Source organism: Branchiostoma floridae, chromosome 2 (assembly GCF_000003815.2).
Source record: "Branchiostoma floridae strain S238N-H82 chromosome 2, Bfl_VNyyK, whole genome shotgun sequence".
NCBI lineage: Eukaryota > Metazoa > Chordata > Leptocardii > Amphioxiformes > Branchiostomatidae > Branchiostoma > Branchiostoma floridae.
This window is the reverse complement of record NC_049980.1, coordinates 2,822,740-2,849,911: the sequence shown is the minus strand read 5'-3', so window position 1 is coordinate 2,849,911 and position 27,172 is coordinate 2,822,740. Positions and strand designations below refer to the sequence as shown.

The following is a 27,172-nucleotide window of genomic DNA, read 5'->3' as shown; positions in this document are numbered from 1 at the left end:
GTATATGTACATGTACATGTACAATGCACCAGCCAAACCAAAATGGTATTGTCTAGCTGAAATGTTCCATTTCAAAGATGGCAGCCTGATGTTGAATTGGCTGACAGATATACACCAAGCATACAAAGGTACATGGACATACATTCAAGTAACAGCAATCCCCAATCTTACCTTAAAGTTAACAGGGTCTACAATAGTATGCTCGCTCCACTTTCTTCAATATGCCAATCCCTTTTCCTTGCTAAAATTGTAGGTGACGTATCAGCCAACTCCCATACACAGCACATTATAACCAAGGCCCTGGTATGCACTGATTGGATAATAATGATCCTACCCTGAGCAATCATCTGCTTACAGAGGAACTTTCCAGTTCCCAAGGTGATTCTCCAGTCACTGCACAGTGCAGAGAGATTACTAATACTATAGTAATAGGTAGGGGTGGGTACCGGTACAGAACATTCAGGTCCAGGTCCGGTTCAGGTCCAAAGGATCAGGTCCAGGTCCGGACCTGAACCTGGACCTGATGCCCCAAAAACACCAAAAATGCCACCTGCAATGTCAAGTTCAAACGCCAGGAGGCCCAAAATCAAACCTGAGTGTTAGGCTACAACGCTAACTGCACCAGTATGATTGGCTGTAAACCTTGGTAGAAATTATTATAAACTCTACTCTACTTCACTCTTGTTATTTCCCACCAGCATCAAAACCATACCTGCATACATGCAGGTAATAATCTGTTAATTTTCTAATCGGTCCAACATCCGGTCTACCTAATTTTTTCAGGTCCGGTTTTTCTGGACCGGTCCAATAAGAAAAACCGGTTTTGTACCGGTACGCTGTACCGATACCCAGCCCTAGTACATGTGTAATAGGTAATGAGCTGACAGTGCTTTTACAAGATTTAGGAAAGTGGGAACAAATTGTCGTTTACTACCTTCGCCAAGCAGGTTATATTTTCATCATGGCATGCTGTTGTGTCTCTATGACCCCATTCACACTCAGAAAAACGATTCGAATAAAACATGTTATCCGAATAAAACTACCCGATCCGAATAAAACTTAAAGCAGTATGAACGCTCCCAAATCACTTGGATTTCATCGATTCGAATCCCTTGCGATCCACCTCGGGGAGGTACATAGAACTCCGGGAAGTGGATAAAACTGTGCCACGGGGAGTCTCGATTCGTACGATTCGGCAGTGTGAACGCGCAAGTGGATAGGATTCACTTTAAGTGGATAGGATGCAACTTATCAAAGGTGAGTTTGCTCAATTAGAAGTTTTTCTGCCAGTCCGAGTCTGAAAAAGTTCAAAGCACAATGTTGTTCCACCAATCATGGCTTCGCTCCCGCTCCCAGATCGTTCTGTCTGCCGCTCTCAGCTATCCCAATATGCAGAAGACTTTGTCGGTGCAACCTTCTCGCGATCAAAGACCGTCGATTGCATTCCCTTCTACGACTATAGAACATTCTCCAGAGGAACAACAGCATCAAAAGTTGGTGGATTCCCGCCATTTTGAGCTGTAAGAAATGGCGCTACCCTTTGACCTCAACTTAATGGTTCATTCGGATAAGACTGAGGGCGCACTAATCGGATTGCCGAAGACGAGTGTGAACGCAATTTTGGATCGGATAGAATTTATGTTTTATCAGAATTGTTTTCCTGAGTGTGAACTCAAGAAGCTGAGCATGGATTTTTGGTATTTCAGTAGCAGTTCCGAAAAGAAAGGTCGAGTTTGAAAATGGTTGGCGGAGTATTTTTCGTCAGGGCGGTAGCAGGCCGAATGTGTGCCTTGAATGGATCCTGATGATATTTGGTAGGTGGGTAGGGGTCAGGAAACGAAGGTCAAATTGGATAATGGGCCCCCCAGCAGCTTCCTAAGGTACTGCAGCAATCATCAATTTTTGACATCTCGTGTTCTGAACATACTGTGGTCATGATTTTTGAGTGGTAGATAGCCCTTGAGACAGAGAGTAAGTGCTGTAAGTTTGGACCCCCTAGCAGCTTTTTTGGAACTGCAGGCACAGATTTCCTTTCAAACTTTGGACGAGAATAACTCGAGAACGTGTTGATGGATCGTCATGATTTTTGGTATGTAGCCTAATGTTACATAATGTCAATTTTTATTAATGTTATACAAATTATGCAAATCAACAGCTAATTTGCATAATCAATTAGGAAAGTTCACAAATCCACTGCATTCCATGATAGGTCTTTCAAACTTGTCACATATGTAACTGAGAAATACTCTTCAAGCAGAGGTTGAGTAGACACAGTAGTAGTTGGAAAAATTACACCGGCGCTCCTCTAACCTCTGCCTCTAAACGCAACAGTACAAGCCTATTAATTTTAATCCCTTTGACACATTCAGGGCGTTTTGTAACTAGGTGCTAAGTTAGGAGAGTTAGGAGTTTCTGCCCGCGTGCCGGTCGTGGCTCAGTCATGATATGTCAAATCGAGCCATTATTTGTGTCCCTATGATCTAGAAAAGTTAGACAGCCGTTTGTAGGTACGTTCAGATGTCAAACAGAAGTTGAAGACGAGATTTGTCCAGTCAACGTTGACCTAAAACTCAGGCCACACACACTTCCGGCCGTTTTGAGATAACCGCATGCAGCTGCAGGGCTCGAAATACTGGGTGCATGTGCACCCAGGTGCACCCAAAATATATACTATGATGATGACGTTTATGTATGTAAAGATATCAAAGTATACTAGTATACATCATATTCTTGACATCTAAGTGTTAGAAAGATAATAAAAATGTCTGTCATGGTACTTGTTTAAGAATTTGATAGCTTGTAACTAAGTTTTATTATTAGGTAAGTTTAAGTAGTGCACCCAAAATTTTTTTGGCGCACCCAATTTTTCAGGCTGGGTGCACCAGTGCACCTAATCCCAAAAATGAATTTCGAGCCCTGAGCTGTAATCGTAATTAACTTCGTAATTTTTTCCCCCAGTTTATCACATCGGATTAACGTATTCATCTCTTGAATTGAAAATTTACTCATATATTGATATGTCATATATATTTGTAATTGATGTAAAAATATTTTTTGGGGGTGTAGAAAGTTAATGTTACGTTATGAAAGTTAATGTTACGTTAAGGAATGACGTCGGCTATTGTTGTCATGATCAGTGAAAAGACATCACAGCGGGTGCCGGCGCATCTGGTGACCTTATCAGAACAAAATGATGATGCATAAAGATGAGGGACACTTGGATTCTAAATGAGAAATAGGTGTCTGCGTGGAAGATTTTGCAATTTAAAATGCATTATTATATAGCCAGATGCTGTGGACCAATCGGGAGGCCCCATTCCATGTTGGTTGTGACACTGTAACACATAGATTCCATCCAGCTCAGTGTTGATTCTGTTTCACACCTGACCAATCAGAAGGAGCGATACACAGGAAAGTAACCAATTAGAATAAGGGATATACACGCAGAAAGGGATGAAATTCAAAATGGTGCTCCCTAACCACAAGCGAAGGATTGAGCCAGTGGTCAGTACGGAGGATGGAACTCAGGCTACAGAAACGATTGACCAATTCCGTATCGCCTGAGATACGGCCCAAGCGCGGGTAGGATCGCCCGGTGACCGATATTTATCTATATCATGCTAACCTGAGGAAACTCTTGAGTTTATCGGAAAAAAAGGAGCAAAAGATGTGACATGAATGCACATCGTGTCAACAGCTTTATTCAAACAAAAGAACTGCAAGCACGCAAACGCAGTTGTTCGAATTTTCCTCAACCGCATACGAGAGTTCGAATCGAACAATGGAATCCCAGGCCGTACCGTACAATGCCATTTTAACTTAAGTGAAACGGGAACAACATCAGCAATGCCTATCAGTTTGGATAGGCTATATGATAATATATACTATGATGATGATGATGATAATAACGTTAATGACCCGACTGTTCCTCGGTGTATATGGTGTCATAACGCCTGGTCCTTTGCTATAACCACCTTATAAAACCACCCCATTCACTTTGTTCACATTGGTGGTTTCATTCTGTGGTTATATATAGCCAAGGACCAGGCGTTATGACACCAGGCATCAAAATTAATATTGTCCCGAAAACTTTAGGCTGGGACCATTTAGCAATTCACTTTGGGACCTTTCTTGGGACCATAGATAATCAACATCAGAATGTAAACCAGGGTTCTAGCCAGGATTTTATTTTAGCGTAGTGGGAATGGCATGGTAGCGAAGTGACTAATCAGGAGATTGGTGTGGAAGGGGGGGGGGGTCTTGGTCCTTCCACGGTGAGATTTGAAGATGTAGAGTTAAAAGTTAGGATTCTGGGGTCAGTTTTGAGTGGCATATCATCATTTTTCATTGTTCAGACATTGATTAGTCATTGTTGAACAAGCAAATGACAGCAAAGCACCACTACACTAGTTAAAAATTAGCGTAGTGGCCCTTATTTTAGCGTAGGGGTCACAAATTTTAGCGTAGTGGCCCACTACACTAAAAGGGACTAGCTAGAACCCTGTAAACCCATGATTTGTCATGCGCAGGCTTTTAGTTAGCAAGGCCAGCTGAAAGTTCAAAATTTGCCGATTCGGCCCTCACCGAGCCACCGTCTAGAATCTCCCTTCAAGTCTCGCATAATCTCACACTAACTCACACCTCGTGAATGGCTAGAGTCAAATGCCATTGGCCATTTTGGCATGACAGAACGCGTATGGACACTGTTATTGGTACTATATCTGATAATCCCTGCATGCTCTATCAGCGGGAAATATCACACAGGGAACTTCGGAAGAGTGAAACTTTGGTGATTAAAGAAAACTCAACAAATACCTGATAAGTACTTGTACATGTACTAGACTAAGTATAGAATTGTTTTGGAGGTTTTTTGCTTGTTTAGGACAATACTTAGCTTTTATAAATAAACAATACTTAGCTTTCATCAATAAACAATACATAGCTTTCATGAATATATAAAGGTTCAAACAAACATACTGTCGATGGAATGCAGGAAAAACAACAGCTAATAATAGTAATATGAGGGCGTGGTCTGCACTGAATTCGTAGATGTCAAACAGACGGGAGGTTGCGTTTTTTTCACGGTTCCTTTTATTGCTGTCTTCATTTTCCAAAGAGTGATAAATGGGTATTGTTTGTGGAGAGAAGTGTGCTTAATTTGCCCTACGGACACATTCACAATTGCTATATTTTTTTCAAGTGAACTGAATTGTTTTTAGATAGATTTAAAAAAAAAAAAAAATTAACTTTACAGGGTTGGTCAAATCCCGACTGACTAGCCAGATGGACCGATCCTGATCAAACGCCATATGAAGCAAATACATGTAGAACTACATTGTAGGTAGAACCCCATATTCTATTTTTAATACCTCCATCAGCACCAGTGAGAAAAAAATGGCCAAAGAGGGGAGAGAGAGCCACTGCATAGCATTATATTGCTGGTGGGCAGGACACACATGACAAACTAAGATGAATATCCTAATACTAGTAGTGATATGTCTTTCCTTGTCATACAGACAGAGGTCTGTATATGTCCATCACTAATATTAATATCAGGGTTTATCCGATTCACTTTCCAACCTGGATTGACTCAAGTCTTTACATACAACATTATCATATGTCCTGAACATTCCACCAGCTGTACACACAAGAAAGTACACACAGTGACAGCTACAACAGGCATCGCATTTGCTGATGCTTCTCCCAAACCAGCTTCCTGAACCTTTCAACCAGCAAAGAATCCATTTATCAATACTAGGTCAATCTTTCTTTGAGGAAAAACCATGATTACAGTGGGCAAGAATTTGATGGTCTGCCACGCCCCCTGAAACAAATCTATTTGTACATTCGGTACATTGAGTGTAGGGCGCACAAAAGCACTGTGAACGTTAGTAACATACAAAATCATGCCAAAAATTAGTTTCTTGAAAATTTATTTGCAAGATCTTGCTCGAGGTCTAATTGCAACAAGGAACATACAGAATATATAGTAAATATACAGAAAATAAACGACTGGTGTAGATAACAATTGATTAATGGTGAGAAGTAGAAACAAGTGGGTATTCTAGTAATGGTATGAACTGCTGAGAGCTACAATCTAAGCATTTTGGGTTTGACTTCTTCTCTGGAAGCATTGGAAGACGAAGTGTCCCACTTTTTCTATGACGAGTGGGTTATGTGACATAATTTAAGATTAACAAGGTTTTGTTTTCGTCACTAAACGTTTGGAAAGTTTGTGGGTTTTGCAGGCCTCTTCGAATAGTCTTTTCTTTCCTGGTCATTAGAGAGGTAGTTAGAAATAAAATGTGTTTCGTCTTCCACCGGTTTTGAAATGCACTTGTTACGGGTTCTTTCGCCACATGCACAGGTAGCTTTTTGTACCGCCCTTTCTCAATTTCAATAATTACCCTATCACATTCATAGAGTAGCAACTATACAACATTCGCGCCAACATGGATCACATTTCAGACATGACTGTCTCTTCAATCCTTAGAGACATCTGGAAGGTAGGTTGAAACCAAAGACGTTTCCATACCAGTCCTAATAACGTTACACTTCCACCGGTATGCCGAAACACCTGAGGTCGTTTGAGGTGTTCAGGCAGACCCCACTTCCGCCATGACGGCAAGCAACTTGTTGCAGAAAACAAACGTGATATTGCCTAAAACTGTCTTGATAGAATTCACTTTGGTACCTCATTGTAATGTGTGAAGAACTCTGTTTGGAAGGAGCCTACAGGGAAGCTAAAATCTGCTACATTTTGAGATGAAATGAAGAAAAGACAGGAAAAATACTGACTGTTGTTGGTCGAACGTCCGTCACAGGAGGACAAGTTTGTGGTGACGTCTTCCCAGGGTGCACCGTACGCATATGGACTCCACCACTATAACGGAGGGGACATGGTTGAGCAAAAAGATACATAAAATGATAATAATGAATGGTTGTAAGAGTGCACGGGGGGGGGGTGATAATATCTCCTCCACACGACAAAAACAACTTAAAACAAATTGAAAGAAAAATGATTAGATGAAATATACTTAATATGAAATAAGCAGAAACGTGAGCGCCAAAGGTCTGCAAGTTGGGATAGTCCACTTCCATTCACTACTTCAACATGGCGTTTGCTGCTTCTGAAGTCTTGGTGTCCTTCGCGTCTCTCAGCTGTATAGTTTTCTGCGTTGTGCTCAAACTACCTCAAATCGGCGCCATATGGTCTTCCAAGAGCACAAGGGGCGTTAGTTTGCAAAGTACTCTGCTAGAATGGTTTTGGTACGTAAGAAAACTTTCAGACCATAATTTTCATCTTGCACAATTTTTGTGTGGACGTGTCCTAACAAGGACCTTTGTCCTATGCAAATCGATAGCGAGATTGGAGTTCTGACGCACTTTTATGTAGAATATGTGATGACACATCAGATGATATCTTAAACTATTGTATTAAAGGCCATTTGAATTTATGATTGACAGCCTCTGCACATCTCCAAGATCCTACGGTAGCTGCATCTCAGCTGTGGCCAAATATTATAAGACTCCTCTGCTGGTTTAACTCCTTCCCAAGCTTATGATACTCTTATGCCACGGCAAGATCTGCTTTGAGATTATAAGATAATATCAGAAGCTGTCAAAGGAGTGTTGCCAGCCTAGGAGTGTGCATTATGGTATTGGTAGCTCCTTTTCCATATTTTGATACGTATACTAGTAACTTATCTTATTATGCTACCATAGGATCTGCTTGGAGATTACCCAAATCCAAGGAGCTTCCCCACTCCCCAGGGCAAATCATTCCAAATATGCCCAACCCGGTTCCATTAATGGATAGTAGGTCCAAATACATGTACCATAGGTCCAGGAGAAAGGTTTTAAAATCATAATTTGCATGAAGATATGTATAGTATGTGGAGAAGAATAACCTCAAGCCAAGGAGGTTAAACCTCCTTGCTCAAGCCAACCGTTCACACTTGTTGTGTGTTGGTTCAAATGAAGTTCCTAAACGGGGAACATGCGGCTTCAGCGGCTTTTCTGAAGATGTGGCATAAGTGTGAACGGTTGGCTTGAGGTTATCCTTCTCCACATCATTCTCCTACAGCAGAGTACCGTCAGTCATTTATTCCTGACTGTACTCTGCTTTCCTTCCCTTTTGCCGGCGGTATTACCCGCCCTACTTATTAGATATTAATGAGCTTGCCCTGGAAATGTTTGAATTATTCCTGGTAAAATTTGATGAGCAAAAAGATGTAATCATGATATGCTAAATGAAACATTTGCATCCAAGATAATGACTCTGACATGTTCAACTGTTTTTTCCAGTTTGGCTATTTGATCATGATTCCACTATAAATTATATAATATATGGATGACATCCTCTGGGAACCCCAAAACTGATGCCAGCGCAAAAATATAAGTTGGCCCCAAAAAGTTGCCTTTAGTATGAAATCTAAGCGGTCTTGAAGGTTGGACAATTACTAAACACACATAGTGATGATATACCATGCCTGACATTATAATCCCGGCACCAATCTCATGAGACTGCAGTCTGGCACGTGCCCGTGTGATTTCACAAAATTCAACGATATATATGTATGCATGACACAAGACAACATTGTTGTTGACACTTGGATTCGATATTGGCCAATAAAATTGTAAATTTCAGATTGATTTCCACAGTTCATGACGGTAGCCTCCTTCACTGGCCTCTCTGGGGGCATTGGCATAAGTGGGGGGTGAAGTCAGGCAAATTTTCCTTTCCCAGCGTGTTCCCATTTAAGAATTGTGAATCAGACTCCACCCCTACCCACCTCAACAACTTATGCCAATGCCCCCAGTCACACTGGAGATTAGGGTTATTTTAAGTATGATTGGTAAGCTTTATTCCCCATGAATTATACAATTGCACAGTAATCATTGCTAATCAAAATCATATATGTTCATTTAGTTACAACAATTTTCTTCAATCAATGACTGTTTTGTAAAGGTACAGTACATACATTGTACCTCCCAAATTTTCAATGTCTACCAGCACATCTTCGTCATGGGGAATGACCTAGTCTCAGTTCTTGCGAGAGAATATGAAACTAGGTCAGGTTTGCGTGGATCATCTGCCCCCTCCCCCCGCCTCCTCGTGAGAACTGAGACTAGGACTAAGGTCATTCCCCATGATGAAGATGTGCTGGTAGACATTGAAAATTTGGGAGGTATGTACTGTACCTTTACAAAACAGTCATTGATTGAAAGAAAATTGTTGTAACTGTATGCATACGTGACTGATGAACCTCTCCAATGATATATGTTCATACCTGCAATCTTCACATATTTCTGAAGGAAGGTACTTTCAGGTTATGGGTAGCTTTGTGCTTACACTATACTCAGAAGCACCCATTCATTGATAGGTTAAAAGATCTCTCTTATTTTTGTAAGTATCAGCTTTTTTTACTCATTTGACCATGACATTGTGTATTCACCATACAGCTATGCAGTCATGATGTGCTACCATTTTGTGAATGAATATCCCCTCAGTACCTATGCAGAATACCTCTTCCTAAATATGCAAGGTGAGACTGCTGCAAGTACATGTACATGTATATTATATGACATTTGTTTTTAAAGGGTAACATACCAGGTTGTTTTTGAAGGGTAACGGCTAGATTAAAGTGCAGTATATCTTTACCAAACTAAAATTCCAGGTGTACTGTCTAGTCTGTGTGACACACCCAGACACCAGTAGCCCTCATGTGGCGGTGTACTGACAGTGTGACACACCCAGACACCAGTAGCCCTCATGTGGCCGTGTACTGACAGTGTGACACACCCAGGCACCAGTAGCCCTCATGTGGCCATGTACTGACAGTGTGACACACCCAGGCACCAGTAGCCCTCATGTGGCCGTGTACTGACAGTGTGACACACCCAGGCACCAGTAGCCCTCATGTGGCCGTGTACTGACAGTGTGACACACCCAGGCACCAGTAGCCCTCATGTGGCCGTGTACTGACAGTGTGACACACCCAGGCACCAGTAGCCCTCATGTGGCCGTGTACTGTCTGTGTGACACACCCAGGCACCAGTAGCCCCCATGTGGCCATGTACTGTCAGTGTGACACACCCAAGCACCAGTAGCCCACATGTGGCCGTGTACTGTCAGTGTGACACACCCAGACACCAGTAGCCCACGTGTGGCCGTGTACTGTCGGTGTGACACACCCAGGCACCAGTAGCCCCCATGTGGCTGTGTACCGTCAGTGTGACACACCCAAGCACCAGTAGCCCCCATGTGGCCGTGTACTGACAGTGTGACACACCCAGGCACCAGTAGCCCCCATGTGGCCGTGTACTGTTGGTGTGACACACCCAGGCACCAGTAGCCCCCATGTGGCTGTGTACCATCAGTGTGACACACCCAGGCACCAGTTATAGCCCCCATGTGGCTGTGTACTGACAGTGTGACACACCCAAGCACCAGTAGCCCCCATGTGGCTGTGTACTGACAGTGTGACACAACCCAGGCACCAGTAGCCCTCATGTGGCCGTGTACTGTCGGTGTGACACACCCAGGCACCAGTAGCCCTCATGTGGCCATGTACTGTCAGTGTGACACACCCAGGCACCAGTAGCCCTCATGTGGCCGTGTACTGTCGGTGTGACACACCCAGGCACCAGTAGCCCTCATGTGGCTGTGTACTGTCAGTGTGACACACCCAGGCACCAGTAGCCCTCATGTGGCCGTGTACTGTCGGTGTGACACACCCAGGCACCAGTAGCCCTCATGTGGCTGTGTACTGTCAGTGTGACACACCCAGACACCATGTAGTACCTACCCCAATAGCAAATGACTGCATGAACATGTGTTTGTAGTGGTTTGAAATTCCATTTTATCCATCCCAACTAACCTCGAGTAATGTTGTCCACAAAGAAAAAAACACACACATACATAAACAAATGCTGAAGCACTGAAGGAAAACAGCAGGTAAATCATTCTTTAACCTTTTTGAACGGGTACTTGTCAAGTCCACACCATCTCAAGTTCTGCTGTTGACATACATGCAGACCCATACCATAGTCAGTGCACCACGGGACAATTAAAAACAACCTATATATCTTGCCAAAGGGAAAAAGGAAAGAGAATAAAAGGAACTTGCTATGTACATGTTATTGAATTTCTAATGCAAACAATCTAAACGTAAAAAAATACTGATAACATAATAAATGCAAATGTGCTCACCGACAGAAAATATCAGGGGAACCATTTTCGAACTCTTTCTTTTCCCAATCGCTACTCAAATACCAAGTATCATGAAGATCCATCAATCAGTTCTCCAGTTATACTGTTGACCTACATAAAGACTCACCTAACACTACAGCATAACCGTAAATATTATCTTCTTAGCGAAGGTAATACTTTAACAAGGCCACAGAACCACCACGCTTTCACTTTTCCATGCCACTTAAAGATCACCAAAATAAGGGGAAAAACACCCCTTCACATCAAAATGGTAAAACCCCTTCCTATCATGCACTTCACTATAATCTGCAAAGAAACAAAAAACATGGCACCCATAGACTAATAAACAAGGTGTCAGCAAAAATAACATCTATGTTTTGCTAACACTAATGGACACACTATGTCAACAGGCGTTTTGGAGCTTACAGGGCAAGGAGAATAACGAGCGAAGTCAAGTAGAGTTTATAGTCACTCCGATTTGTACCAACCATGTTTCTACAGTCAAAGGTATAGACTGAGGTAGCTAGCCTTGATTACACTTAGGATTTGAAAACACCAGTGGGAGTCAGATACGTAAATATAAACATAAATGACTAGACCTGAATTTTCTGTACTTGTGCCCACAATATATTTTCTTTTTTGTTCTTTCACATATTATTTTTGGCTATGCCTCAGGGTCGAGCCTTATAGTATAGTTTGCGACCGTTTGACAAGAATTCCCAAATTCTCGCAGGCATTTCAGGAATTTTTCTACAGGCATGTGTAGTTGCATCATCCCTTTAGAGGGGAATAACTCAGGAATGGGTTGACGGATTTTCATGCTGCATATATTTGAAATGTAGATAGCTTCAGAGATGCCTTATATAATGAAATGCTTAGAAAGTTTACTTTAACTCCTAAGACGCAAAGGTAGAAAAACATTTACATGTCCCTAGTTATACAATGTCTAGGAATAATGATATAAAGCAGAATCATTCATGACTTCATAATTTGGTAGAAATATGCAGTATGTCGCCCACCCATACATAACGTTACCTAGTCGTGAATTCTCCCTGGCCACTTCTGTCACTTGTATGAATTTAATACAGACTACTATGTCGCCACAAAGCTCACATGAGCACTTTTTGTTATTCTGTATTGTATCAGAGCGGCATAAGCTCGTTCAATGCTCAAAAATCAAAATATCATGGACCAAGGAGGTTGCGTGAACAGAAGCAAGAATAAACATACCTTCTGCAAACCATCTTGGATTCCTGCCGGAATGACATGATGTCACGTGACCCGGAGCTGGTTGGCCGGTTTTGCATAAGGTTCGTGCGAATCGCATAAGGTTCGTGCATGTCACATAGTGATTCGTGCATATCACATAAGGTTCATAGGTTTTGATTAGTGCGTTTTTCATACATTTTCCCATGATAGTTTTACGTGCATATCAAATATTTAGGTTTGTAAGAATTTGATCAAGATTCATGCAAATGCTTATATACAAAGTGTAGGCACCCCCCCCCCTAAGAGAATGCTCCAAAGAAAGATTTGCTACTCTAACAAATAATTTGTACTGACTATGAAAAGGGAACTCTATATAGAGAGATCTCAAAGATATTTCCATATTATTAGTAGACAGAGTTTTGTTTATGTTGGCGATGTCTTTTTTCATAATGATTTTCTTAGACCAACGCAATCAGTGCATTTAGCCTATTAGTAAACCTATTTGCTGTGAACTCATCAGCTGGATTATTGTGCTAGATACAAATGTACAGCCCTCCTCACATGAAACAAGGTGCACACAGTCAGTATTTTACAAACGAAAGCCAAACACTCACATATCATACAATTGAAGTCTTATTTCTTTGTACTAAAATTCATCACTAAGAGAGCAAAATTACAATTTTAAGCCTACCAAGTTATGGCACACTGTCTAGCATAGTACAAAATTACAAGGTATGTATGATACATGAAAACGTTTCAATGTTTAGCCGCTTGTAATGAGCAGTGCAAAGGGTTCATGAACCATAGGAATGCATTTCGTATCCAAGTATGTTCTTCAGATAAATGTCTTCATTCATTCATTCACCTCTGGCAACTAGCAATTGAGCGCCAAGAGTTTGAGCATATGACAAAGTGTGCCATGTTAGGGCACCCCTCGTTACACACCCAGACTTTGTCAACAACTTGATACACCTTTTTAAAAAGTTTCCATAATGTTTTGCTGTTTTTTACTAACATTTTTTAGATACCTACATGTATTTACATGTATGTAATGAATATGATATTCCTGTCATATATTATCACATTTGAAATATAAATCTTCCGCATTGATTAGGCAAAATCCTATTTAGTTTATTGCACATACCATTGCACATACCATTACATTTACCCACTGGTCAGAAATCATGAAAATTTAATACTAGTAGTCCCATCTTGACTTATTCTTACTGTGATTATCATCATATGCAACTAGATCAGTTTACCCCAGATGACTAATTACACACAGTCCATCAGTCTTACAAAATAGAAATAACCTGCTCTGATCTATGTATTTATTCATATATTTATTGAAGAATTTACAAGATTGTAACAGAAATTCTGATAAATTCAATGGGCCTTTTGAAAAACTGTCTGAACTTTCTGTAGCCACCACGGATCAACTAATGATGCATGCAAACGATTGATTGATTTGGAAAAGCTTTGATTTATTCATACTAGCTTCTTGTAAGACTGAGTCTAGCCTTTGTTCTGGTACCAAATTTGTGCTGGTTTATTTTTTACCTCAGAGGGAAGGATAAATTTTAGCAACAACTTTGCATGTACTTGTTTCAGCCCTTGTAAAAATATTGATTTGTACCAAAAAAACTAACTTATGATTTTGTTCTTTTTTGTTTCCAGTACAGTCAAATCTGTATTAGCGGCCACCTTTGCATAGCAGCCAGCTAGCCATGCATAGTGGCCACTTTTTGTCGGTCACTTGGATTCTTAATGATTAAGAAATAGGCTTAGCAACCACCTGTCCAACGCGGCCATGGCCACACGATTTCCGGTCCAGTTGATACAGAAACACTGCCTATTGCAACCATATACTAAAGCCTGCACCAAGTTTGAAATTGTAGTTTGCGAGGATTTGGAGTTCCTAACAGGGTCATTTTGGCAGTAGCAGAAGGTAATGCATGCCTTGAGCATTAAAGTGCAAGTCTTCGTTGGTGAATTTACCGATCGAGACAATGTTACTTGGTGAGAAAGATTAGTGGGAACTGAAATCGTGTAGCTTGCTCATGGTCAATTGATCAACATTTTCTATATAGTGGTCACCTGTCTAGTGTGGCCATATTTCTCCTGTCCCTTGAGTGGCCGCTTAAGACAGGTTTGACTGTACATGATAATGCACATGCATGATGTAGAGTAGTATTGGATCAAACAATTCTGTTATAATCTGTGTGGTAACAGTTAACTGTTTCCTAGATTCCTGAATTGGCTGTTCTGTATACCCGTCTTACTGCTAAACTCTGTTTCTTCCATTTTCACCGTAGACATGGTTCTTGTCTTGATCATCCTGCACTTTGGAGACAGACCTATGATGGAGGCCTTACTTTACATTACAGGGTATCCTTTTTGTCTAGGACACAGTTGGACTTCAAAAGTCAAATTAGCTCAAAGTTTAGATCTTATTTGAGGAGTGAAAACAAGATGGATTAGCTCACTCACTCTCTATTCTACGTGTATGTAAAACAGAGGCTGCCGCAGTAAGTGGTGTTTACATATCATTGAGTAGGATATAATTATGTTCGCCGAGAAGGTTTTGTTTTGGGTAGCGTGTGTACGTACTATATATGTAAACTTTGTAGAAGACCAGCATAACTCAAGAATGCCTGGATGGATTGTATTAATATTCCGTCAGTAGTAAACTACAGGGACCGCAAGGACGACTCCAGTGTGGAGATGAACGCAACTCGGTTTAATGTACTTCTAACTGGCTTGACAACAAGATGGCGTAGAACATCCGGGACACTTCCCTCATTACCATATTGGTGATACAGTAGTGGTTCATTAGCATACCGCTGACGTCATAACATTACATATTAAACATATCTGGCGTTCTATAATGTCAGTATGCATATGTGCTATAATGTCGTTGTGGTAAATGACTGGAACTTCATACTTGTAGCAATTGGAAGTTATGTACAGGTGAACATCGTTGAACATTATGTAAATGAGGTCATCATTTGCATAAATTATCAGAAAATGCGATTAAAATCTTTCTTAATATAGTAGATTGTGTACATCTGTTGTTTGGTAAAGAAGATAATCAAATAATTTTATTTATGCAAATGAGGACCTCATTTGCATAATAAATGGCAAACAATTTGTACAGCAGTTGTAAAGGATAGCATTTGGCGAACGTACATGTATGGGGTCTTGGAACTATAGTTTTAAAATGTCACTGGATGTCAGATACCCCACAAAACAGAATCCTTTGTAGCAAAACGGACCATTGTTTTAAGAATCTCCCATTCACATGTTTTCACAGATAGTTAGGTCCCGGTTCAGGTACAGACCTGTACCTGATCTTCTGGACCTGGACCTTACATGTAGCTGAATTTCTTTCACCCCTGCAGTAGATATATAAAGTACCATATCCTGTTTTTTTGTAACATTCTTACTTGTAATGCAGAGTGTTGCCAAATAATAATGTGTATGTACAAAAAATGTAGACATACAAATTTTACTTACTTAATTCAGAATTATCATCATAATATTTTCCTTTTATAAAAACGCATGCAGATATGTTGCTATTGTTTTGGTGCTCTCAACCTCTTCAGCAGTTTCCAATATCATGATTGTAAGTATCATATCTCTGAGAAGACAGATAAGTCTTTTGTCGTTATTTTTGCATTTTGCTGCTGGTAATGCCTTGTATCCAAAAGGTTGGATGTTAGGATGTTAAAATGAATAGACCCGTGTAAGCTATGCCATACATTTGTATACCTGTTAAAAGTTCCTAATAGCCATAATATTGGATTAGATTGAATTATTGTGATATTCCTTAGAATGGAGCAGCATATAATCAAGTTAATTATCTCACATTAAAATTGTACATCAGATTCTGCTATATGTTGGGGGCGTTGACCTCAATAACTAAAAGCTAAACCAATGTGCATTTAAAATTTTTCAATAGAAATGTCATTGAAGTTAGCTTAAGCCCCGGTCACAAAGCACGTACGATTTCTTGCGATGGCATATTCCGGTAAATCACAGCAAAATCGTAAGCAAAATCATCCATCGCAACACATCGGATGATGTTCAAAATTTTTCCAGCTGCATCGTATGAGTGTTCACCAGTACTAGTGTCTCTTCTGAAGCCTGACTGCTTTTGCGCTGCTTTAACCAACAAATTGTGGACATAGCTGTTGAATACCTTCCTATTGTCAATAATATATTTTACTGTAAAAAATAAAGTAAAAGAGACCATAACAACATGAGTATTACAAACAAAAGTTCAAATCAAGCGCGAGTATACTGGTATGGTTTCCTCAGCCTGCTTGCTCCATGAGTCAGGCTTTTTCGAAGATTGTATCATGATATGCTATCAACAAAAGATGCCATCATCAAAGTAGACATTTTAGGAATCCATATCCCCAAATACCTATCAGATATTGTCGCTATAAATTTTGACCGAAAAGAATCAAAGATAAGCTTTTAAACCCCTGGAAAGGAAAACTACTTTCTCTTCTAGGTAAGGTTACTCTAATTAATTCCCTGATAGTGTCGCAATTTATCTTTTTGTTTCAATCCCTTCCTTCTCCACCTCCCTCTTTCTTCGAGAGGTTTGAGAAAAAAATATTTAAGTTTCTTTGGCGTGGTGGACCAGAACGAGTGAAAAGAAAAACAGTTTATAATCTTTACGAATATGGCGGTCTCAAACTTAGGAACTTGCAGGTGGTTGATCTTACCATGAAGGCTTCTTGGGTGCCCAAGTTGTACCATAATGATAAATGGTTCTGCTCTAAACTGATACTTTGTTCAAGTGTTTTATTTACAACTAATGTATTTCCCTTTTCGCAACTAACACAAAGTGACTTCGAAAAAGTTGTAAAAGAAAAGGCACAAATCAGTCAATTCTTTAGGCAGGCCATACAGGCGTGGCTAAAGTTTCAACTACGCCCTCCAGAGACTGCACAGGAAGTGAAACAGCAGCCTATTTGCCTAAATTCACACATTCGCATATCTGGAAAACCATACTTCTTAACTTCGCTTTACAATAAGGGGGTAGTCTTTGTAAATGATGTTTTAGACTCACAAAATAAGCTTTTAACATTCCAAGACTTTATATCAAAATTTGGAGACACCTGTGCAGAGTTTAAGTATAATCAAATCATATCAGCCATTCCTAGTAATTGGAAGAATTTATTGCGACAGGTGTCACCAGAGTTAAGGGTTTGTATTCCGGCCTGCAGAAACATAACCTGGCTTCAATATCCAAATATCAATAAACACTTGTATTCATTTTTCATGTCTGAGGCCAGGCTATGGGATACCTCTGACCGGATTCAATACTCGTGGGGGGAATACTTGAACACACCCATACCATGGAAAATAGTGTACAGTTTACCTTTTAAAGTTACTATTGACTCCCAACTGCGCATGTTCCAATATAAATTACTATTTAAATTTTTAACTACCAATAAGATATTACACATGTGGGGGGTAATAGATGCATCACTTTGCAGTTATTGTGGAGAGGAAGACGAAACGGATATTCATTTATTTTGGGACTGTCGGGTAGTAACACAATTTTGGGTACAGGTGGAAGATTGGTATTTTAAACACACAGGGAACCATTTACATCTTAATCTGTTTAATGTATTATTTGGCGATACTAGTGATCGGTGTCCAGTTTTGTCCAATTTGATTATTTTGCTAGGTAAATATTTTATTTTCAAACACCGCAACAGACGTATTAGTTTGAATTCATTTATGTCGTATACTTCATTTTATTTTAAATTAGAAAGTATTATAGCGAGTAGACTTGACAAAACTAAAAAACATATCGGTAAATGGGGAAAATTAATTGGTTATATTTAATTTGATATATCTTATACATTATGTATTGCTGCAATGGTAATTGGGGTACAACTTCTTGAACTTTATTTGTCACCACCTTCACTTTATTTCAATCATCAGTTCTATAGTTTTTCACGTGTCATTCTGTTTATGATTTACGTGCCATACATGTGTTTTTATGTGTTTTATGTTCTTTGAAAATCAATAAAAAAAAAAAAAAGATGCCATCATACAAAAATCATATCATAAGCATTATATCATATATATTTCCGACTCATAGAGCCTGCCTTTATATGTTCGAGTTGCCCCCATGGTTATTACAATTATGGTAAACTGACCCGAGAGCTGAGATTTGATCTAATGATGAACTCACATGCATGTAGCGATCAAACAATTGTCTGCATCACCTGTGCGTGATAGGCAGGCCATTCTACGGTTGCTACTGTTAACAGTTGCGACTGATATATTTTCCCTTTTCGTAAACATCGACAATATCAGGGAAAACTGAAACTATCACAACATGCTAAAAACTTATGAATCTTTAACCTCATCAGCAGAAAAGACATGGCCTTAATAAAGTCTGGTATGGGGGCAATAAAAATCGCACGATGATGGAGAAACTTTGAACATGTTCAAAGTCCATTTCAGCTCTATTTTCGTCATAGGACGCTCCCCGATTTACTATGATTTCCTGCGATTGACGCAGGAATGCTCTTATGACCTCATCGTACAATGCACTATGTGCTTTGTGACCACGGCTTTATATATTTAAACTATTGCATCCGATTCTACCCTGACTTACGATGCACTGCGCTCATACCGCGCATCGCAAGGAATCACAAGGAATCGCACACGCTTTGTGACCGGGGCTTTGGTCTGGCAGTAAAATCAGCCCCTCAAAATACAGTAAATAGCATTTAGATTTAGGTAGGGTTTAGATTTTCAGATTTTTTCCGGGGATGCATGCCCCTGGACACCCCTAGAATGGTCACGCCTTTGGCGCTCGATTTGGTGATATGCAAAATTCTTGCCCCCACAACTAAAAAATGGTGGTGCTGCCGCCTCTGCTAGATGACCTGAAAGCGGACAAAGAGCTGACGGAACTCCTGTCCCAGGTGGAAGGCACCGACAACCTTCTGGCAGACTGTATACCTTTGTGTTGGAAGGAAGTTTAGCATTGTACTAACTCACTACATTATACAGTCATGTATATTCAGATGGCATGCTTATTGTTGACATTGCCAACTTGCATTTGCAGAGTTTGGTGCTTCCACTGTCCATGACCAGTAAGCTGATCCAGCTGCGAGCCTTGTGGGCCAGTCGTGATGCCAGCAGTGTCAGCTCAACCACATGGTTTATAGCCTTCTACAGTTGTGTAGGTCAGTCAACAAGTGTCATTGCCAACTTCTCTAACTATTGGTGTCTTTGTTCAGATATGCAGGTATGCTGGTTACAATTTTCTGTTTTGCTCTTACCAAGGAGGGCTGGTTGACTGAGGGTTAAAAAATTGTAAAAACATTTCCTAGGCCCTCACTTCAGGTTAAAAAATTTTCCAAAGCCATCCCCCGCTTCATTTTTTTCCTTCACCCCCCACTCCCCCTGGCATGAATTATACAAACTGGTTGAGAGATGACGTTTACATGGCTGGCAGAAATTGATATGGATGTCACTGACACTACATGTAATACAACATTGCAGAACTGTCAACCAGGCCATAAATAAGTGCTTGTTTTTATTAAGCACTGTCTGAATTGAGCTTTAAGCATGACCAGAAACCCCCATTCAGACCATCTTTTCAGACTGGACAGTTTTTTCCGACTAATTTCCCCGTCTGGACTGGGCAGGGTGCAGGCAAAGTTGCCGTCTCCTAATTCCATCAATTCTTTTGTATTTGGCAATTTTCTACCACCGTGAGGCAAATTTGTTTTCCCACCACTATGCTGTTATTTTACCGCAGCCTGCATATGATTTGAAAACTCTGATCAAACAGAAACCTGACATTTCTCCCTGAATCAGAAAATTGACACTGACAGAATGATGACGGGTATGTGATCGTCAGTGACTGGTCAGAGATTGTCTTTGACGCGGACAGATGGCGGGAGGTGACAAAATGCCATCATTGCTGGTTGCAAAATGAACCTGACCCATCTCATTAACACTGACAATCACCAGTCAGAGTCTTTAATTTCTGTTGGGTTTTTGAGGGATGTTTGATGGCTTCTGAATAAGGCTGAGGCTTTTCTGACCAGTCATGGATGATTTCTGACCCATCAATGGCATTCGACTTTCAAGTTATTAACTATGACCACAACTGTTACAGTAACAGTAACTGTATATTTAGTTAAGTATACAGGCTTAGTTCTTGATTTGGCTGACTGATAGAATGATGATTATTATGCCTGGAAAGAATTTCTCATTTGAAGCCAACCCCAGCTAATCAACAGTTACATGTTGCAGTGTATCGTACATTTTCTCATTCAGAATAATGTGAGTTCAGTGTACAGGATTAACCCTTGTCCTGCGGATCCCATGTAGAATATAGATTCACATACAAGCATTATGATGCCTGTATGTGGGTCCCGTGCATACAGGTTTTGGGTATCTCTGACATGAACCTGCAGTGAAACACAGTGCAAATGCACATGAAGTAAGGCCACGTTGATTTGATTATATGGATGACATCCGCGCTCGCACCAATTTTCGGCCATTTCCAAAAAAAAAAAGTTTTGGACCACATAGTATTAATTGTGCAAAGCAGCTGTGAAATGAGCACAAATATTCCATAGATTGAAAAAAAGTATCAGAAAATCGATAACTGATGTCATAGAATGCCAAAATAAATCTCAAAAGTCAAAGAATAAGATGTGAAAGGACAGAAAGAAAAAAAAAAGTATTTTTGGTAGGGGTTTGTACATGTACCAGTAAATTCAGGATAGGTCCCGTTCAGGTCCAGAGGATCATTTCCAGGTGGACGTGAACCTGGACCTGATTGTCTTTGGAAACTTGAGAACTGATAATACTCAAAACAATGGCAATTGGTCAATTTTGCTACAAAGAAATCTCTTTGGTGGATCATTGGACTACCACTGGCATTTTAAAATCCCATCTTCATGTAATAAAGGCTAACTGTCTCTGTACCTTTGCATGTAGAAACTTGGTACACGTGACTATAACCTCTACTCACTTCGCTCTTGTTGTCTTATTGGGCCGGTAAGACCCCAAACACCCGCCGACATAGTGTGTCCATTTTGCAATTGGCGAACCCCGTTCGTCTGATTTTTTTCAGGTCTGTTTATTTCAGATTGGTCCAAGAAGAAAAAAAATGTTTTGCACCCGTATGATGTACTGGTCGCAACATCTAACTGTTGGTATACCATACTATGTGTTTGTAGTCCTATGTTCAACCTTCCTGGCCACATTGATTTCATACTGAAGCCAACTTTTTTTTTTTGGCCAAACTTTTTTTTTATTCGCTCGCTCGCATCAATTTTGGAGTTCCCAGAGGATGTCATCCATATAATCAAATCAACATGGCCTAACTGACTGCAGTAGCAGTGCAAAAGTTTCAACAACCTGATGAAGCAATCAGCACTGGAAACAAAATACCAGCAGGACAAGGGTAAAAGGCACAATGTAGGTCTTCAGAAAACTCTTAAATGTAAACATATGTGCGCTTAAGACACATTGTGATATTAAAAAGCATGTACAATATTCAGTAACTTCCACATAAAAATACTTACATTGTGCAATCTTTTTATCATGTCTCAGCTCGGATTTTCACAACCATTGTGCAAACAGGAGACATTCCTGGTAAGTTTGTTCCCTACATTTTGTACAATACTTGTATATATATAATGACTTGATAAGAAGCAGAAGTAAAGAGCGAATGTCTCCAACTTAAACCTAACAACAAAAGCAGAACGTGCTGATCAAAGCAATTTGCCTTTAGCTTGAATGTGTAAAAAAGCAGGAGTCAGTCAGCAGACAATTTACATTCCTCCGTCGGAGACCCATACTCACCAGTTGTTACTCTGATGATTGCTTTGTTGTTGTTGCCATAGTTTATACGGTGTTCAACTGTTGAGTAATACATGTAGTTCATTCATTCAGTAAACGATATGATGGCGCTGTGTGTGATTTTCAAATGTAACTTAAAGAGTGTTGTGCTTGGAAGGTCCAGGGTTAGCCATGCCTCCGACGTTATGTCCTTGGTAGAGGGTATATACGTCTTTCCCTGATGGTGGAGTGACGGCCACTGAGCCTTTGGCCTTTGGAAGTTTTTTTGGGAGTGGAAAAGATATTATTCTCTCATAGGTGTCTGATAGAGAAACCTCCTTCCTTAGTGACCTGAAAGTTTTTCCTCAGACCCGATTTTTTGTTAAATCTGACCGTGCATAAACAAAGAACCACAGATGCTGCCAGATTGATTGATAGGCAAGAAGGACCAAACTCTGCACAATACTAGTAGGAAGTTGTAAACTTTAAAGCCCAGCTGCAATGCAATGTCCGTAGCTATATTGGCTTATAGAGTAACAGTTGGATGTTCAGGTACTTAGGTAGGTAGTCTATTGATTTCATCTTACAATATTGACATATCAATATTGGCTGATAAATGTATGGTCACCCCCCAAAAATCATTGAAATTTGACATTTATCAAATTTTGAGGTACATGCATGCATTGTTCTTGTTTTCGGGAAAGCGAATCCTATTCCAGATGACTATCACAACATCCTCTAAAAATATCCCTGCTCCAGGCCCTATCACAATTTCCTGTAAAAGTATCACTGCTCCAGGCCCATGGCATGAAGTTGGCTATTTTTACATTTGTATCTCCATGAAAAATGGAGATATGTCATATACTTTGGAGCGTGTCTGTGTACATGTATGTGTGTGTGTTTGTGTGTGTCTGTGTTTCCAGATTTTTGTGGATAGACAATATTTGGAAAGACAAAGGTCAAGATGTATTGTTTATGATTAACCCTGGTATGTGACCTTGGTACTGTGGCAGATACTTTTCTTTCTCTTGACCCGAAGGTGTGTCTAGAATCTTAAATGTTGCAACATCTAAGAATAATTTTATAAATACATGTTGTACATGTAACTTTTCATGATTGTATACAAATGCAGATATCTACATGTGTGTCATATGTCTTGAGTGTTGTCATGTTCAAGTGTTATTTTATTTAATAACAAAAACTAGTCACATCTGCACATTGGTTACACTCTGTTACATGAGATTATTTGTTCCTCCTAACCTTCTTTCTTCACCTGAATTGTAAAATAATTGCATGATGTGCACTTCCCCAGTTCTTCTGACGCAGTCTATCAGTTCTGTGCTGAACTGCACTATCGGCCTGAGTGTCGTGTATTTGCAAGCACTGAAGACACCTGCCAAGAGGGAGAAACGTGCATAAAGATGGCCAACAAATGAAGACTGCACAGGAGATTGAAATGTTAATCAAGTGTGTATAGTTGAATTAAAGGACAAAATATGGTAACAGGGCTCGAAATTGATTTTTTTGGATTGGGTGCACTGGTGCACTTAATCTAAAAAATTGGGTGACCACAAAAGATAAAGTAGAATTTCAGAAAACAAACAAACTACTAGTACAATGCATTTTTGTTCATAACTAAGAAAACTTGATAACTATTGCAGGCACATGCTCTATCTTGTGAGCCTCTGGTTATGGTGTTTCATCTGGTTCAGCCACTGCAGAGGATGGTGATCCATCGTGATGACAAACTTCCTCCCGATTAGGTAGTAGTGGAGTGTCTCGACCGCATACTTGATTACCAGACACTCCTTCTCAGGAGTAGTTCCCTTCACGGGGTAGTAACTTCCGGCTCACATACACCACAGGGAGGTCCTGGCTATCTGTGTCAGCACTGCTCCAATCTCTGTTAGGATGAAAGTCTTCTCAAAGTAAGGTCTCATCAACACTGGCTCTTGGCACAAGCTATCGACAATCGGTCTACTTACTCAGTTCCCCGGATGTAGTAATCTGCCTTTCTTGCATGGATCCTCACCTACTGTCTTTCCTTCATTGAACATCCCACTTCTGACATCACGTGTGAGAAGGTGGAGTCTTGAAGTATGCTTCCAACTCTATTAAATCTATTCAACCAAAACAGTGACGCCATCACACCTGTTGCACTCACAGAAAAAATTGGTTCCAATTTTGGGTGCACCAAGGTGCACATGCACCCAGTATTTCGAGCCCTGTCAGGTAACACAGCCAATAAGGCATTCATTCCTGTATTCTAGACATGAAGTAAAAGTGACACAAGTGTAGACTGGTAATCACTAACAAAGTTGGTAACCACACTCATGGCTTTTATATCATTGCCACTGGTACAACTATTAAACTAGTTTCACTTCTAGTACAGTCTTGGGTACCTTGTGAGTGTCACTTCCACAAGTACAATGTACAATCATTAGGCTACAACACAACTACAGCTCATTTTTCGGAATTTTTCAACATGTGGACCATCTCAAAAGAAGAAAAATTCTTGTTTTTTTTTTCTGAAATCAGGCAAAAATTAATGAGCGTGTAGATGTCATCCATAAAATTCACTTGCTGTGGCCCATTATGCTTTCTTTAACTCGGAATATGGTCAGCTACTTGTAAGTTATGACAAAAGGTGCATATTCTGCCAATTTAGGTGTCTTTGAAAAATCAAAGCACACTGAAGTTATTTTCTTTTAATCTTTGGACTCTCTGATGCAACATCCTGCCAAAATGGTCTTTTAAAACTTAAACTGAGGATTCAAAGTCTGTGACATCATTGAAGGAAGAAGTGAAACATGAATTTTGTTTGATATCTACATTGTAGTAAGTCTTTCAGCTGTTCTTGCTGTTGTGTCTTTTAAAATAGGCTTAAGAATCAACTTGATGCCAGCTGGACTTTGATTACTCGTTTGTTTAGGTCCTGGATAATATGGGGGGAAAACTTCTTTACAATGTACATTGTATGTCATACATGTAGAATATACAAATCTCATTATCATTACAATCTACTGATACCTTTGCAAGTAAGAATGAATGAATGGAGCATAAACTTATGTTACAATATTGCTTGTTGTTTACATTGTAAGGGAGTAGATTTGAAATGAAATATTTTTCAGGAATGAATGTGATGACACATACTTCTCCAAGTCCCTCTCTTATGTGGGTTGACGGAAAAGGCTAGACTGTCTACCTGGGCTGGCTATCACGTCAAGCTACTCAGATCTAAGAAAGCACACTGGTACAAAAGCTGTTTTAGCAGTATGGGCTGTTTGTGCTTAGTAAAGGAGCTGTTTGTGAAGGATCTGTGTGTGATAAGAAACTATGTGAATGAGCTGTATGTGAATGGGCAGTGTGCGAAGGAGCTGTGTTTAAAGTAGTCGTGTGTAAAGGAGCTGTGTGTGTTACATAACCCAGAGGTTCTAGGTTCGAATCAGTTGAAATACCACCGATCTTGTGCGCTTGGGAAGGTCTCTTAACACGACTTTCCTCACTTCACTAAGGTAGAGTACCTAACTTCGGTTAGCATTGTCCCTCAGATAGGACGTTAAATGGGGGTCCCGTATTTGAGGAGATCCACACGTTAAAGAACCGCCACACTTATGGAAGACAGTAGTGGTCCTTCCCGGTGTGTCAGGAGTTCAAAACGTTAAGTCCTATGGCCGCACTTGGGGCAAATGCTTTCGTATTGAGGTCACCTGAGTTAGCGCCAAATGGCAGCTGTTCCAGACCCTTGCACTTAAGCAACGTCTATTTTAAGCTTGCAATTCAGCTGTACAACAACCATGTATTGTTGATTATAATGTAAGCGCGTGGCTTAACTTCCGAGATCGGGTGTACGATTGAACTCTCCTGGCAGCCAAAAAGCTGAACTGCGCATGCGAGATTCACCGTTACAACTTTTTACAAACACTACAGGTAAAAATACATCAATCAACTTATATACATGTGTCGTCAATTTACAACAATAAAATACAATAATCATTAAAATACAATAATCATTACACATCGGTGCTAGATAAAAGTTATTTACTGCTGTTCAAGAGGTTGACAATATAAGGTATTGGACTTTTGGCATATCGATTTGTTCGTACTGATATGATGTCGATTTTGTTTTTTGTCTTGTTTCCCTCCCCGTCACTTCACCTCTGGTGCGTGGTAACCAGGTGTGGTACAGGTTTGACTTGGCCAGCTTCTTTCCAAACTCCAGGCACAGGTCCTCCCTCCTCTCATATGCTATGTAACTTCAGTGATTTGCAGGACTGCTCATATGAGAGGGCCAGTATGTTCTAGGATGATCCTAGTTGCCCGCCGTTGGATTCTTTCGATCTTCTTGTTTTTTGTGTTCGTAATGCCATGGTGACCGACTGGGGCAGCGTATTCCAGAACGGGATGGATGAAGCAGGTGTATACGGTGACCAGGTCTTCCACAGGTAGATTAAACTGTCAGAGTCTGCATAGAAGGTACAGTCTCTGGCTTCCTTTCTTCGTCATGTCCCACCCTAGTTCTGCTTGGAACGTTACTCCTGGACACTTGGCGACACAACCTCTAGCTCATGTCCGCGGATAGTGAGAGTGGGTGGCGAAGGTGGTGTGCGACTGAAACAGACATGAACGGCCTTACATTTTGCAGGGTTCAGTTTCATGCTGTTCTCATCTGACCACAAAGACAGTTCATTGAGTTCATTCTGTAGCTGGGATGTTTCGGAGAGAAGTCTTGATTCATTGATGTTTAGGTCGTCGACGAAGGCCCGGGTGGGAGATTACATGCTGTCTGTTGATTTGTTCGTGTGGACGATGAACACTATTGGTCCTAGTTTGGTCCCCTGTGCCAGACCGCTCGTAAGTTGTTTTGTTCGTGACAGTACATCGTGATATCTGGTCTTCTGGCTG

The 27,172-nt window shown here is 40.4% G+C and overlaps 2 protein-coding genes across 4 annotated transcripts in view; one reads left to right on the top strand and one right to left on the bottom strand.

The window, feature by feature from the left end:
• Positions 1-6,862, bottom strand: part of LOC118409981 (neurocalcin homolog) — a 28,371-nt gene extending 21,509 nt beyond the window's left edge. For 2 of the 3 annotated variants that reach the window (XM_035811411.1, XM_035811409.1), the window contains exon 1: positions 6,799-6,862. The gene's annotated coding sequence lies outside the window, so the exon portion shown is untranslated. Of the gene's footprint in view, positions 1-6,694 lie in introns of all 3 variants that reach the window. The other variant, XM_035811410.1, reaches the window with a different exon arrangement.
• Positions 6,863-7,095: 233 nt separating this feature from the next.
• LOC118409980 (solute carrier family 66 member 3-like) lies at positions 7,096-25,415 on the top strand. The gene is made up of 7 exons (XM_035811406.1): positions 7,096-7,269; positions 9,466-9,548; positions 14,740-14,812; positions 15,992-16,049; positions 19,530-19,650; positions 22,040-22,081; positions 23,580-25,415. Exons 1-7 carry the CDS (start codon positions 7,115-7,117, stop codon positions 23,684-23,686), a joined length of 639 nt encoding a protein of 212 aa, XP_035667299.1. The 5' UTR covers positions 7,096-7,114; the 3' UTR covers positions 23,687-25,415.
• The last annotated feature ends 1,757 nt before the right edge of the window (positions 25,416-27,172 follow it).

Bases quoted from the DNA above. Each gene is read 5' to 3' on its own strand.
- LOC118409980 (XM_035811406.1), top strand. From the start codon at position 7,115: ATGGCGTTTGCTGCTTCTGAAGTCTTGGTGTCCTTCGCGTCTCTCAGC. The intron at 7,270-9,465 runs GTACGTAAGAAA...TTCACCATACAG, and splicing joins ACTCTGCTAGAATGGTTTTG to CTATGCAGTCATGATGTGCT. The intron at 19,651-22,039 runs GTCAGTCAACAA...ATCATGTCTCAG, and splicing joins AGCCTTCTACAGTTGTGTAG to CTCGGATTTTCACAACCATT.